At 37.5% G+C, this 13,308-nt stretch overlaps 1 protein-coding gene across 1 annotated transcript in view; it reads left to right on the top strand.

Annotated features, from left to right (window-relative positions):
* The window catches only part of VAV3 (vav guanine nucleotide exchange factor 3), a 395,580-nt gene that overhangs the window by 194,885 nt on the left and 187,387 nt on the right, over positions 1-13,308 (top strand). The window contains exons 10-15 of the mRNA XM_060026411.1: positions 1,407-1,502; positions 5,566-5,634; positions 7,275-7,361; positions 10,522-10,607; positions 12,117-12,249; positions 12,646-12,755. Coding sequence (XP_059882394.1) covers positions 1,407-1,502; positions 5,566-5,634; positions 7,275-7,361; positions 10,522-10,607; positions 12,117-12,249; positions 12,646-12,755 — 581 coding nt within the window. The remainder of the gene's footprint in view (positions 1-1,406; positions 1,503-5,565; positions 5,635-7,274; positions 7,362-10,521; positions 10,608-12,116; positions 12,250-12,645; positions 12,756-13,308) is intronic.

Genomic DNA, 13,308 nt, shown 5'->3' with positions numbered 1-13,308 from the left:
GGAACTTAAAATGCAGCTGGGAAGATGAGACCCATTCATTACAATAATATTAACAGTTTGACCTCCTATTTGAGACCCATGATCCAGAACTCGCTATAATCTGTGGAAGCAAGAAATCATTTGAAATAGTTATCTGTCCAGTGAACCCCAGCAATTGACAAGATGTGAGCTAACATGTCAGGATGTGTCACCAGTTCTTGTTTGAAAGCTGTAGTCAAGCACTCATTAACTCAATATGGTCATTGGAGCTAATGGTGTTTGTTTCTATAGCTTCTGATAATATAATATATCCTTCCATGTGCTGGAAAAGCTAAGTGTGGGGAAAAGGGAAACTAAAGAGTATTTTCTTGAATACAACCCCTTCCATGAACTGGAAAATTCCTTGGTCTTGGTTATGTAATTGTCTGAGGATTTTGGACTTAGGTTGCTCACAAATAAAAATATCTTTATGACACCTTATTGTTTTTTTGGATGATACCATGAATATTTGAGACACAGTAAGATCAGAAAAGCAATTTGTTCAAGGTCACACAGACAAGAATTGCCAAACTTGATTTAAATTCAGGCTCTGACACTGCAAATTCAAAGTACTTTCCTCAAAGTCTTAGTTAATGTCAATAGAGTGAACCCGTCAGTGCTATTTTTTGATAAACTTGTAAGAAAGGAGATTGTGAGATTAAAAAAATAAAATCTGAGGCTTTGAAAACTTTGAATCCTGTAGTGGGTTTATACTTTAGCAAATTTTGGGAGTCAATCATTCCATTTCATTCATTACAACAAATGTTTAGTCAGTAAATACCAGATTCTCAAGAGGTATAAAAGACATAATATATTGGGGAAGATATTATACATATACAACAATAATTAAGAGACCCACAAGGCACAGAGAGACAGCACAATTTTGATTGGGACTATTACTAACAGCCTTGAAGTATAGTTCTTCAAGAGGATGATGAATTTTGCTGGGAACTAGTCCAAGCACATGGCAGTTGGAGAGAACCGAATGAACCAAGGCATGATGGTGGGGAGGGAACATAGTGGGTTTAATTAATGGGGCTTGTTCTTGATGCCTGGTCCACAGGCCTGCTTGGGGAGACTGGTGAAAGGTTAAGTGGTAAGTGAGGGAAAAATGCTGGAGGACCACTAGAGAAAATAATTTTCATGTGTAAAATAGTTCTACATATTTATTCTTATTTAGAGTTGAAATGCTACAAGTTTTGTTTGTTTCTTTTGGTTTTTAACTGACGATACTTCCTAGTTTTAAGAAAGAAGGATTGTTAAGGAAAATAGCAAAATATTTATTGTATAATAGCAGTTTTGCTTATGGCGTTTGCATCCTTTAATGTTTGTATTATGACTCCTTTTGCTAAAACTAAAACAGTTCAATTTTTAAAAAATTTCTTTAGGAATGTTCTAAAAGAGCAAATAATGGGAAATTTACTCTTCGAGATTTGCTTGTGGTTCCTATGCAGCGTGTTTTAAAGTATCACCTTCTCCTTCAGGTATGTAATTTAAAACTGTTGGTTTATTTGTTCATTCATGAATTCAACACAATATTAATGAAGGTCAACTAAGCTGCAGAAACTATGTTTGGAGCCCTATCCCCTTACAGTTTTCAATTATGAGGATAGCTAAGTGGGAAATAACAAAACAGCTGGAAATTGTTTCTTCCTTTTAAGCAAAGATAATTCTGTATCTTTCACACAGTCACGTTTTGAGTTTTTCAAACAGAACTGGCTCCAAAATAATTAAAAAATTTAAAAGCAAGGCAAAACAAATACAAATATCCCTTCAACCAAGTCTTCTGTCATTAGCAGTAATCATTTATTAGAATCTCAGTGTTGCAATACACTTGAATTTTGACAGGTTAATTGTGTTAGAATTTGTGCCTTATAACCATAAACGAAAGAGAATTGTGTCACACTCTGTGTTACTTTCTGCTATAAATTATAATAAGACTGCATTTATTTTGAAGTGATTCTTGTTATAACCCCAAGCTTATGGTTTCCACGGTTAGTCTTCTAATGAGGGTGGAGAGTCTTATAAATTTAACTTGATAGCTGTACCAGGAGACTCGTTAGTTCTGCTCCAAAGAAATGTCTTACTCTATTAGTCTATCAGCTTTGCTGATGCTTGTGAAATGCCATTTTAAAAAGATCTACTACCTGTATGTGAAATATAATTCTGAGTTTGCTGTGCTTTATACATCTTGTATATTAAATTTCTTGAACTGTAACTGCAAAATTATTAGTCATTTCTATTTTCTACTGAGAAATCAGAAAAATTCAAACCCTGATTATTCCTTACAAATGCGTTAAAACATTTATGAGACCTAAACTCAAAGCAGCTTAATCAAATTGCATTTTATGAAAAAATAATAAGGAAGACTTAGGCAGTCAATTTCTGAGACATCATGAAACTAAAAACATGTCCAAAAGAAGATAATAATTTATCTTGTAACTTTAGTATAGTCAAATATTGATTGAAGAGTTTAAAAGTTGCAGTTTTCAAGAAATATCTATTTTCTTCATTACTCAGCCATAAAAAGAAATGAAATTGAGTTATTTGTAGTGAGGTGGATGGACCTAGAGTCTGTCATACAGAGTGAAGTAAGAAAGAGAAAAAACAAATACCGTTTGCTAACACATACATATGGAATCTAAAAAAAAAAAAAAAAAGGTTCTGATGAACCTAGGGGCAGGACAGGAATAAAGATGCAGACGTAGAGAATGGACTTGACGACATGGCAAGGGGGAAGGGTAAGCTGGGACGAAGTGAGAGAGTGGCATGGACATATATACACTACCAAATATAAAATAGATAGCTGTAGGAAGCAGCTGCATCGCACAGGGAGATCAGCTCCCTGCTTCGTGACCACCTAAAGGGATGGGATAGGGAGGGTGGGAGGGAGACGCAAGAGGGAAGGGATATGGGGATATATGTATGCATATAGCTGATTCACTTTGTTATACAGCAGAAACTAACACAACATTGTAAAGCAATTATACTCCAATAAAGATGTTAAAAAAAAAAGATTTTAAGCAGACTTATAAAAGTATAAAATATGACCTTACCTTTTGGAAAGTCAGTGAACTTTTTCTGCTCATTTCTCTTGGGTTGTTTGATATTTTAAATTTCAAAAGTATATTTAGTTCCATGATGATTTTTTAAAATAGGAAAAGTTTTATCTGGGATACCACACTTAGATAAAAATTCTAGAAATGTTTTTCCATTTCAAAATAGTGTAGAGTAGAATTAATTTGTCTACTGTTTAGAAATGTGTTAAATAAATATGGTATGAATTTGAATATTTTCTACTTACTACTGTATTTTAGTGGGTAAATCATTTTTGAAATGCCTTGTGATTTGAAATCACGGATTTATAAAATTAAAATATTTTATAGTGGGGGGTTTGAAACTTTGAGAATACTGTTATTATTTAATAGAGGAAAAGTAAAAATAGAAACAAAAGAGTATCACTCTGACAAGTTTATTATACTTAACAGATTTGATATCTGTAGGTTCTGTTTACAACTAGAAACACTACTGGTATTGGATTCAGCAAAGATTTTTTTTTTAATTTATTTATTTTAGGCTGCATTGGGTCTTCCTTGTTGCACGCGGGCTTTCTCTAGTTGCGGCTACTCTTCATTGCAGTGCGCAGGCTTCTCATTGCAGTGGCTTCTCTTGTTGTGGAGCATGGGCTCTAGGCACTCGGGCTTCAGTAATTGTGGCACTCGGGCTCTAGAGCGCAGGCTCAGTAGTTGTGGCGCACGGGCTTAGTTGCTCCGCGGCACGTGGGATCTTCCCGGACCAAGGCTCAAACCTGTGTCCCCTGCATTGGCAGGTGGATTCTTAACCACTGCGCCACCAGGGAAGCCCCTCAGCAAAGATTTTTGAATGGATCCCATGAGCTGCATACAGTGTGAGTCTCTCAACAATGTAAAACAGCCCCCCTCACACTGATAAAGTCCACTGTTTTATTGGGGAAAATGAAATGTAATCTTCCAAGTACGATACAACGTGATAAGTATGCAGAAGGTACAGAAGTGGTACAAATAAAGACTTAGTTAATTATGGCTTGAGAAGAGGCCTCTGTCATAACAAGCTTCACAGAGGAATATTTCTTGAGTTGGGCTTTGAAGGAAGAATGACGGTTTGACAGGTGGATCAGAGAGCAAGGGCTTTCTAGGAGAGAAAACATCATGCCTAATGGGATCAGATATTAGAACGTTATTTTGAGAATTGCAGTTAACTTAGTAGAAGTAGGGCATAGGTTGTCTGAGAGGAAGTGGAGAGAGAAGTTGGGAGAGGTTTGCAGAATTCAGATCATGAAGCATCTACGAGGTATGTGTGACAACCTGAAGCTTTTGTGAACCTCCCAGAAGTCTAAGTAACAGGATCTGATTTACATTTAGAGATTTAACTCTGCTGTCAATCGAGGGACTAGATTGTAGCAAGGAAAGACTGCAAGTCAGAAGATGAATCAGAAGCCTATTACAGTCACCCATTTGAAAGAGAGCAGGGACTTGAACCGAGGTAGTGCCAGTGGAGGAGGTTTCAAGGGGAGGGGTCGAAGTTAACACAAACAGAACATAGTGAGAGAGAGGGAGGAGTCAGGGGCACCTTTGAGGTTTTGGCTTAAGTGATGGAGGTGCCCTCATTCAGTAAAACATAAACAGGAACAAGAGTAGGGGTGCGGGTGAAGGTGCATGAAGTGTGGACATGCTGTATTTCAGGGGCTTGCGAGAAACCCAGGTAGAACAATTTAATAGGACATATGAGTCTGGGACTCAGGCGTGAATTCTGGGTTGAGCACATTCATTTGAGGGTGACTGTCACATTAGATGATAGGCGATGTTATGGCAATGGTTGTGATAGAATTCACAGAGTATGTAACGTAAGGATAACAGAAGACTAAGGTGAAAATCTAGGGAATAATAACTCATTTCTAAGGTGCAAAGAAAGAAGAAGGTATGAAAGACAAATGAATAGGCAACATTTAAGATGAACTAACAAAAATAACAACAACAAACAGAAGAGCCTGATGTCCCTGAGGCCAAAGGAGAGATGGAGTTGTCAGAATCCAAAGCCATAGAGAAGCCAAGTTTGATAACAAGTGAAAAGTATCAGTTCAGGGACTTCCCTGGTGGTCCAGTGGGTAAGACTGCACGCTTCCAATGCAGGGGGCGCGGGTTCGATCCCTGGTCGGGGAACTAAGATTCCACGTGCCATGTGGCACAGCCAAAAAAGAAAAAAGTATCAGTTCAGTTGTCAAGGAGGGGAATCTTTCTTAACATCTGGCAAGAGTGTCAGTGTGATGGTGGGGGATAGAATTCACGTTCAACGTTGAAAGGAAAACCTTTCTGACCATTGTCTCATGTCCTTTTGATATCTATTTGGTCTTCTTACAGTTTGAAATTTTTGATGAAAACAGAGCCTAGTTAAATCAGATTTATCACATTATGGTGAGAATAATGATAAAAATGGTTTATTTGTAAAATGTTTTCTTATGTGTTGGTTTTAATTTGATGGAAGTAGTACTAAAATATATCTTCCAAATAGGAGCTGGTCAAACATACCACTGATCCTATGGAGAAGGCAAATTTGAAGCTGGCTCTTGATGCGATGAAGGTTAGACGAATGCAGCATTAACTTGTTTGTATTTCTAATTCTTGCCTAAAAACAATAGAATGTAAACTGTTAATACATATGTATGATACGCTAATAGATGTTATTATAAGTATTTGCATAGGTTTGTTTTTGGAGGGGAGAGCTGGATATTTTTAACTGAAATCAGTATCCTTGCATGGATTTAATTGTTGGACAAAAGCATAAAACCAAGAGGTATATTAAAATAACTTTCAGTATTTATGAAAGTATGACAATTTCCATAACTACCAGGAATGATTTAATAGAATGGTTTTGTTTCACATTCTTTTTATGGTTGCTAGTAGAAACCTATTGGCTTGTGCAAGCAGCAGTTTAGCTGATGACTTCAGAACACTGGTGTGACTTAGTTTTCTCAAGTGAGGATGTCAGCCAGGTTTACCTTTTTGGATGCTGTGCACCAGTACAAGTGATCAGTCTGGGTTTCTATTTCAGGTAAATCTGAAAATCAAGCACTAGAAGTAGGTGAAGGCAGGCTTTTTGAACATATTGGGGAATCTGTAAAACCCCGATTTCCACGCTATGCCGGACTTTTTGAAAGAAATAATATTTGTCCCTAGCTTAAAACAGACACAGATATTTGTTGTCAAAACAAAATGCCAATGTGACTCTGCCCAGAGCAGTGCATAATTACTTCTCTGTGTCCTTGTGCCAGTTTCAGTGTTAGCTCTGTGTTTAGCTGACTTTAGTACCCTGTCAGGAAACAGCCCATCATTATTTATTATTATAAAAAAAAATCATATCAAGTTTCCAATCTTTTTAAAGAAATCGTTTATAGATATATCCTATGAAAAGTCGGGCTTTCATTTAGAACAAAGTTAGGAACTGCTTTTGCCTGGGTTCTGTTCCTGCTGTTGCAGACAAATATAAGAGGGTAGGGAAAAAAGAAAACCCAGAAAACAGGAAAAATCTGGAGCACATAGCATAAAAATAGCTAGTTACAGTATGGAAAGATTAGCTAATGTTTCCTCAAATTTGAGAAAAGGCATTTTAAAATAGGTGAAGGCACACGGAGAAACAGGGCCAGCATTGTTTGTGCCCTTTAGTTCATTTTCACGCTCCCTGGTTTCTCTCGTCTCCTTCACTTCCCTTTATTAACTCTTTGAAATTGACCTGGCTTCCCTGACTGAACCCTCTCAGGAACTGAGATGCTTAACTGGATGCAGACAACAGCCCTGCTAGATTCATTGTCTAACTTTTAGTTACTTTTTTCTCCCGGCTAATCCTTCATGATTGCCCTTATTCTAACCCAAGTTCAAGTGTGATTCTCTCAAGGTCAGTGTTCAGAATTTACACGCTCCCGACCTGGTTTCCTTTTTGTTGCTCTGCATGGCAGCATATTTTGTTTGTTTCTGTGTTTGATCCTTACTCTTCTCAGGGGTGTGGTAAATGACAAGGCTTCAGTCTTCCCAGCTGTACTCCAGACAGTTTTAAATTGCTTTTGAGATGCAGCTTCGATTAGGTATTCATTTTATTGTCATTGAAAAGTTATAGTGGTAACTTTCTACTATTAATGAAATTAATGATGTTTTCTTTCAAACAGTGCTCATCTCTTGTCTAATCTTATCTTGCCTTCTTTTTCTCCCCTTTTCTTTATTCTTTAGGACTTGGCACAATATGTGAATGAAGTGAAAAGAGATAATGAGACCCTTCGTGAAATTAAACAATTTCAGCTATCTATAGAAAATTTGGTATGTAATTATCATTCCATCCAGCTCCCCTAACCCACAAATTGGGGGATGTTCTAGCAGTTGTTTTTGGAAAAAAAAAAAAGTTTACCTTCAAGTTTCTGTTGTTCTAGGTTTTTTCCGACTTCTGTTTGGCAGCATCCACGGGGATGAACGTTCAGTGGCACCTGTGATACATCATCGTCCAGGGACTTTCTGCCATTGCTTGTCCCTGTCACTTTAATCACACTGTGATGCCTCTCCCTGCAGCAGTCCCATTTTTTTTTTTCTTTTCCTTCCCTCACCCCCATACGTAACCATGGTGGAGTCCCGTTAATTTATTCATTTTATGTATATTTACTGGGTGACTGCTGTGTGCCAGACGTTTTGCTTGGGCCCGGGGCTGTAACTATGAACAACATGTTCTCATGGTTGAGGAGACAGTAAAAAGAGAGTCTAAAAATGCTCTCTCTATTGAGATGAATGCTGTGAACAGGTTGCTGCAACAGAGGATAGTGAGGGGAGTCCTAGTTTAGATAAGGTGCTCAGAAAAAGTCCTTCTGAGACATTTGTCACCTGAACCTGAAGGATGAGAAGAAGCCAGTGGCACAAAGGTCTGCAGAGAGAAGATTCCCGGCAGAAGCCATAGCAAGTGAGATGCCCTGAAATGGGAAAGAGCCAGGGCTGTTCAAGGAGCAGCAAGACAAGAGAGGCTGGAAATTGAGAGTGAAAGGAAGAAGGGTGGGCTCTGAAGTGGGGGAGTGGGGGCAGGAGAACTACACACCACAGCCTTGGAGGGCAAGGTGCTGAGTTGGGATTTTGTAGTGATTGCAGTAGGAAGCTAGTGAACGGTTCTTACCAGAGGGTTTCACAGTCTGATTTAAGTGTCATGAAAACCCTTTCATCAGGCAGACCAGTCAGAAAATCATTGAGGTCGTTTCAAGAGAGTTGATGGAGGCTTGGATAAAGCTGTGGGGAGAGAAAACAGATAAATGAATAGATTTAAGATGCTTTTCTTGGTAGAGCAATTTTATTGCTTCTTCCTCTGAAACGTCTTTGGTCTGTCTTTCTTTCCACACATACAGCTACTTCCCCTTTTCAGGACCTCATCTGCCACCTTTCCAATCACAGTAGCCTCTGGTTACCTCTTCACATAGTTGCGTTTATAGTTCTGCCTTTGATTATAATCTTGTCAAAGCCTAGAATATCTTTTTTCATTACTTCCTATCAAATTTCTTCAAGGTCCAATTTAAAAAAAAATTCTTTCCCTAATCTGAAAGAATCCCTAATTCCTTCTCTTTGTAATTCCATAGCACATTGCCTGGACAGCTGTATTTTTTTTATATTGTGGTAAAATATATATAAAATATTAAATTTGCCATTTTTAAGTGTACAGTTTTGTGATGTTAGATACATTCATATTGTGCAGCTGTCACCACCATCCATCTCCAGAACTCTTTTCATCCTGCAAGACTGAAGCTCTCCACCTACTAAACACTAACTCTTCATTCCCCCTTCTTCCCAGCCCCTGGCAACCACCGTTCTACTTTCTGTCTTTATGAATTATTGGATATCAATACTTACCACATTTTTGTTTGCACATATTTTGTACCATTCTGTGAGTTGCCTTTTCACTCTGTTAATAGTGTTATTTGTGCAAAATTCTAAATTTTGATGAAGTCCACCTTATCGATCTTTTCTTTTGTTGCCTGTGCTTTTGGTGTCCTATCTAAAAAATCATTACTGAATCCAATGTCATAAACCTTTTCCCCTATGTTTTCTTCTGAAAGTTTTGTAGTTTTAACTCTTTGATCCATTTTGAGTTAATTTTTGGAAACAGTATAAGGTAAGGGTCCAACTTCATTCTTCTGCCTGTGCATATCCAGTTTCCCCCAGCACCCTTTGTTAAAAAGGCTCTCCTATCCCCCACTGAATTGGTCTTGGCACTCTTGTCAAAAATCATTTGAGGGGCTTCCCTGGTGGCGCAGTGGTTGAGAGTACGCCTGCCGATACAGGGGACGCGGGTTCGTGCCCCGGTCTGGGAAGATTCCACATGCCGCGCAGCGGCTGGGCCCGTGAGCCATGGCCGCTGAGCCTGCGCGTCCGGAACCTGTGCTCTGCAACGGGAGAGGCCACAGCAGTGAGAGGCCCGCGTACCACAAAAAAAAAAAAAAAAAAAAAAAAAAAAAATCATTTGACCATATATATGAAGGCTTATTTCTGGATGTTCTGTTGTATTACATTGGTTTAGAAGTCTGTGTTTATGCCAGTTCTACACTGTTTGGATTACCATAGTTTTGTAATTAGTTTTGAAATCAGGAAGTGTGAGATCCCAGCTCTGTTCTTTTTTATGATCGTTTTACCTATTAAGGGTCCCTTGCAATTCCATATGGGTTTTAGGATGGAGTTTTCTGTTTCTGCAAAAAATACAGATAAGAAACATTTACATTTATACTTTCTTGTAGTACAGTTAATTCATTACATATCTTTTTTTATTAGAACGTAATTTCATAGATGTTCGTGATATTTTCAGTCAGTTCCTTCTCCTTTAGCACCTTGTAGAGTAGGTGTTCATAAATACTTAAAACTTTTTATTTTCTGTCTCTGGGGAAATGACTCATTATTTTTAATCATCCAGTCAGAAATTTTCATTCTTAAGATCTTAGCTCAGGGAAGCCATCCTTGACTCCCTAGACCAAATTAGGTCCCCCAGATACGCATGCTTCCTCTGCTCTTCCATCACGGCAACCACATGTTTGTAATTATATTCTTCTGTGACTATTTGCTCCCCCACTGAGCAGTATGTTTCATGAGGGCAGAGTCTATGTCATTTTGTCCTGTACCTAGTGGCTAGCACACAGTGGATGCTCAGTAAATATTAGTTGTTGTAACTTCCTCGTGATTTGCATTTTTCCAATTAATTCTCTCTTTTGGTAGCTAACTTCTCCGTTAGAGGTGTAAGTAAAATCAATTAATGTCTTCAGTATGCCTCCTGGGATGACCAAGGACAGGCTGTTTTTGAAAGTGTATCGTACAGACCTGAGCTTTTTAGAATAAGCGTGTTAAAAGGTAAAATGATAAAAGTTGTTATAAGATAGTTGTGCCTAGCAAATAGCCTCAGTAATGTTAATTTCTGTTTTTATGTGATTATGAAAAACTGAGACATGCACATTTTATATTTTAGAACCAACCAGTTTTGCTTTTTGGACGACCTCAGGGAGATGGTGAAATTCGAATAACCACTCTAGACAAGCATACAAAACAAGAAAGGTGAGAGGGATCGGTACTTATTTTCAAAATAAGTTATTAGGATCAGGAGATTGCGAAAATCTTAAAAACAGTTCCTCCAGGACAAAGGAGTGAAATAAAGGAATAAAAACAAGGGGTCAGATCGATCTGTGTTTTTTTAATTTCTCATATAGATATGTTAGGTATTCCCCTCTTTGTTCTGGTATCTGTTGATTTGCCTAAGTTTGAGTTCTTAAGAAGGAATAGACAAATATAGAATGTCAGCTAGAGTAAAAAAAGTACACATTAAGATGAGAGTAGCAATAAAGCAATAATAGACAGCTACTATAAAAACACAATTGTTTAATTTTATTTTTTGGTATGCATTTTAAAAGAACTAAAAACGGTACAACATGTCCTAAGGAAGTCCAAGTGAAGGCCATTTAGTGAGATTTTCTCGAGGGAAATTTGTAGGTGCAGTCCTTAAAGATTAGTTGAGCTAATTATGTGGTAAACTGATTTATTTAGTTGAAATGGCCATTTTCTGGAAACTTTGGAAGCTAGAAAGTCAACCAGTAGGGGGCAGCATCAGCTCTTGCTTCCACCTTGATACCCAGGCTCTAAAGGTAGCTCCCTGGAGACACACATCCTTTTAGCCTCTCCCGGAAAATAGGCTTTGAAAGTGATGCAAGTAATAGAGCTACGTGAATGTCTCTTTCTTATTGTTTTAAAAAAATGTATGCATGTTAATCACTGAGAGTTTTCGAAAAGATACAAATATTGGTATTGGATGATAGGATTATAAGGTCTGTTTTTTTCCCCCAATTACATTGCTTTTAGTAAGATAGAAGAGAAATATCAACATGTAAATTTAACCATAATTTCTCTAGCTTACACTTGGGTCATGTACCACTCAATTTGTGTTTTAGGTTGTCCATTAAGTCACAAGGAGCAACATACAGGGTAAAAGCGCAGGTTCCACAAGTAGACCCAAGAGTGAATCCTGCTGTGCATCCCAGTGTAACCCTGAGAAAATTATCTAACTTCTCTGAGCCTCAGCTTCCTCCCAAGTAAAATGAATATGATAGTAATACGTACCTCAGGAGGTGGTCCTGGGGATTTAAATTGAGTCATCTTTGTGGAAGGGGTGAACGCTTCTCAAGACAATCTGTCTGTCTCCTAGTAACATCAGTAGAAGTTAACTGCTATTGTTGTCATTAATATTATTCCATCAATGTTTAGCTTTTAAACTGGAAGAAAGAAAGTACTAGCTCACGAACAACACTTTAGGGCTTCATTGTTCCTGACAGTAACTCTGCATTGTGCATATTGTTCTCATTATAATTTTGCCTATTTTTTAGCTGTGAAAACTGAGGCACAGCAGGGTGATTCATTTAGTAAAGGGCAGTGCCAGGACACACAGTTCATTCTTTCGATGTGCACACTACCTTTGTCTTTAACTCACTGGATAAATTAAATTTTATCTGAGAAGAATTAATACACATGCTTCCAAACCGTTTAAATAAATCTCTCTCTCGCTCTCTCTCTCAGGCATATCTTCTTATTTGATTTGGCAGTGATTGTATGTAAAAGGAAAGGTGATAACTATGAAATGAAGGAAATAATAGATCTTCAGCAGTACAAAATAGCCAACAATCCTACAACTGATAAGGAAAATAAAAAGGTAAATTCTTGGAAATGAATAACTGTAATTTACTCATAACTTTGACTATTCAAGGAAAGTATGCTAATACATTAATGTGAGAGGCCGCTTATCCATCCAGGTGTTTTTGTTTCTAGAGATTAATTAGAAGCAAGCCTTTGTGAGAAATAATTGGACAGTGCCACAGGTGATAATGATCCCCTCTAATGCCCTAATGATCAAGGCAGCAAAATGCACTTGGCATAGCAATTGTTCTAGATATGAAGTTGACTACAGTGGTCTTGATTGTTCACAGTTTGTCTGATGATAATGTTATGGGTGGTTTGTGGATGATTATGGTGGTGTGTTAGTGAATTTGGAAACATGATGTTATTAATCAATGATACCTATTAACCTGAGGAATATTAATTTTAACAGTGGTCTTATGGCTTCTACCTCATCCATATCCAAGGACAAAATGGGTTAGAATTTTATTGCAAAACAAAAGATTTAAAGAAAAAGTGGCTGGAACAGTTTGAAATGGCTTTGTGAGTATTTCTACTTTTAAAAGTGCTTTTTTCTACTGCATAAGTTTCTTATGAACAATGAACTACCAATAAACATACTCTAATATTTGTAGCATGTGTACAGAGGCTGTGAAAACACTTTGCTCTGAGCATGAGTGCTATGCTACGAGGCTGTCAGCTTGATAACTTTGGTCTCCTGGGAGAGATGTTTTGGTGAATTTCTTCAAGAAAAAGAAAGAGGGAGCTCTAACCTTCTGTTTGACTTTCTTCTCATGGGCATATTTTAATTCTTTAGCTTTTAGCAGCCCCCGAAAATATTAATTATTCTAATGATAAACTTTTAATGTAATTGCCATGTTTTATATATATCTTTAAATTAAGTAGAAATACTCCCAAACACATACACACACGTACATACATACATGCAAATATCTTATTTTTAATAGAAAGATTGATTTGTTCCTCCTGTTTGTTTTTAACTCATTTATTGTTTGAATTCTGGGTAAATTGCTTGACGTATTCAATGAATGCTTTCAGGGCTTGACTTCTCTCAGTGTTTTTTTCCTTTTATTAA

The sequence above is a fragment of the Delphinus delphis genome, chromosome 1 (genome assembly GCF_949987515.2).
Source record: "Delphinus delphis chromosome 1, mDelDel1.2, whole genome shotgun sequence".
In the NCBI taxonomy this organism is placed as follows: Eukaryota; Metazoa; Chordata; class Mammalia; order Artiodactyla; family Delphinidae; genus Delphinus; species Delphinus delphis.
Note: the sequence above shows the minus strand (reverse complement) of the source record. Positions and strands in the feature narration are given on the sequence as shown.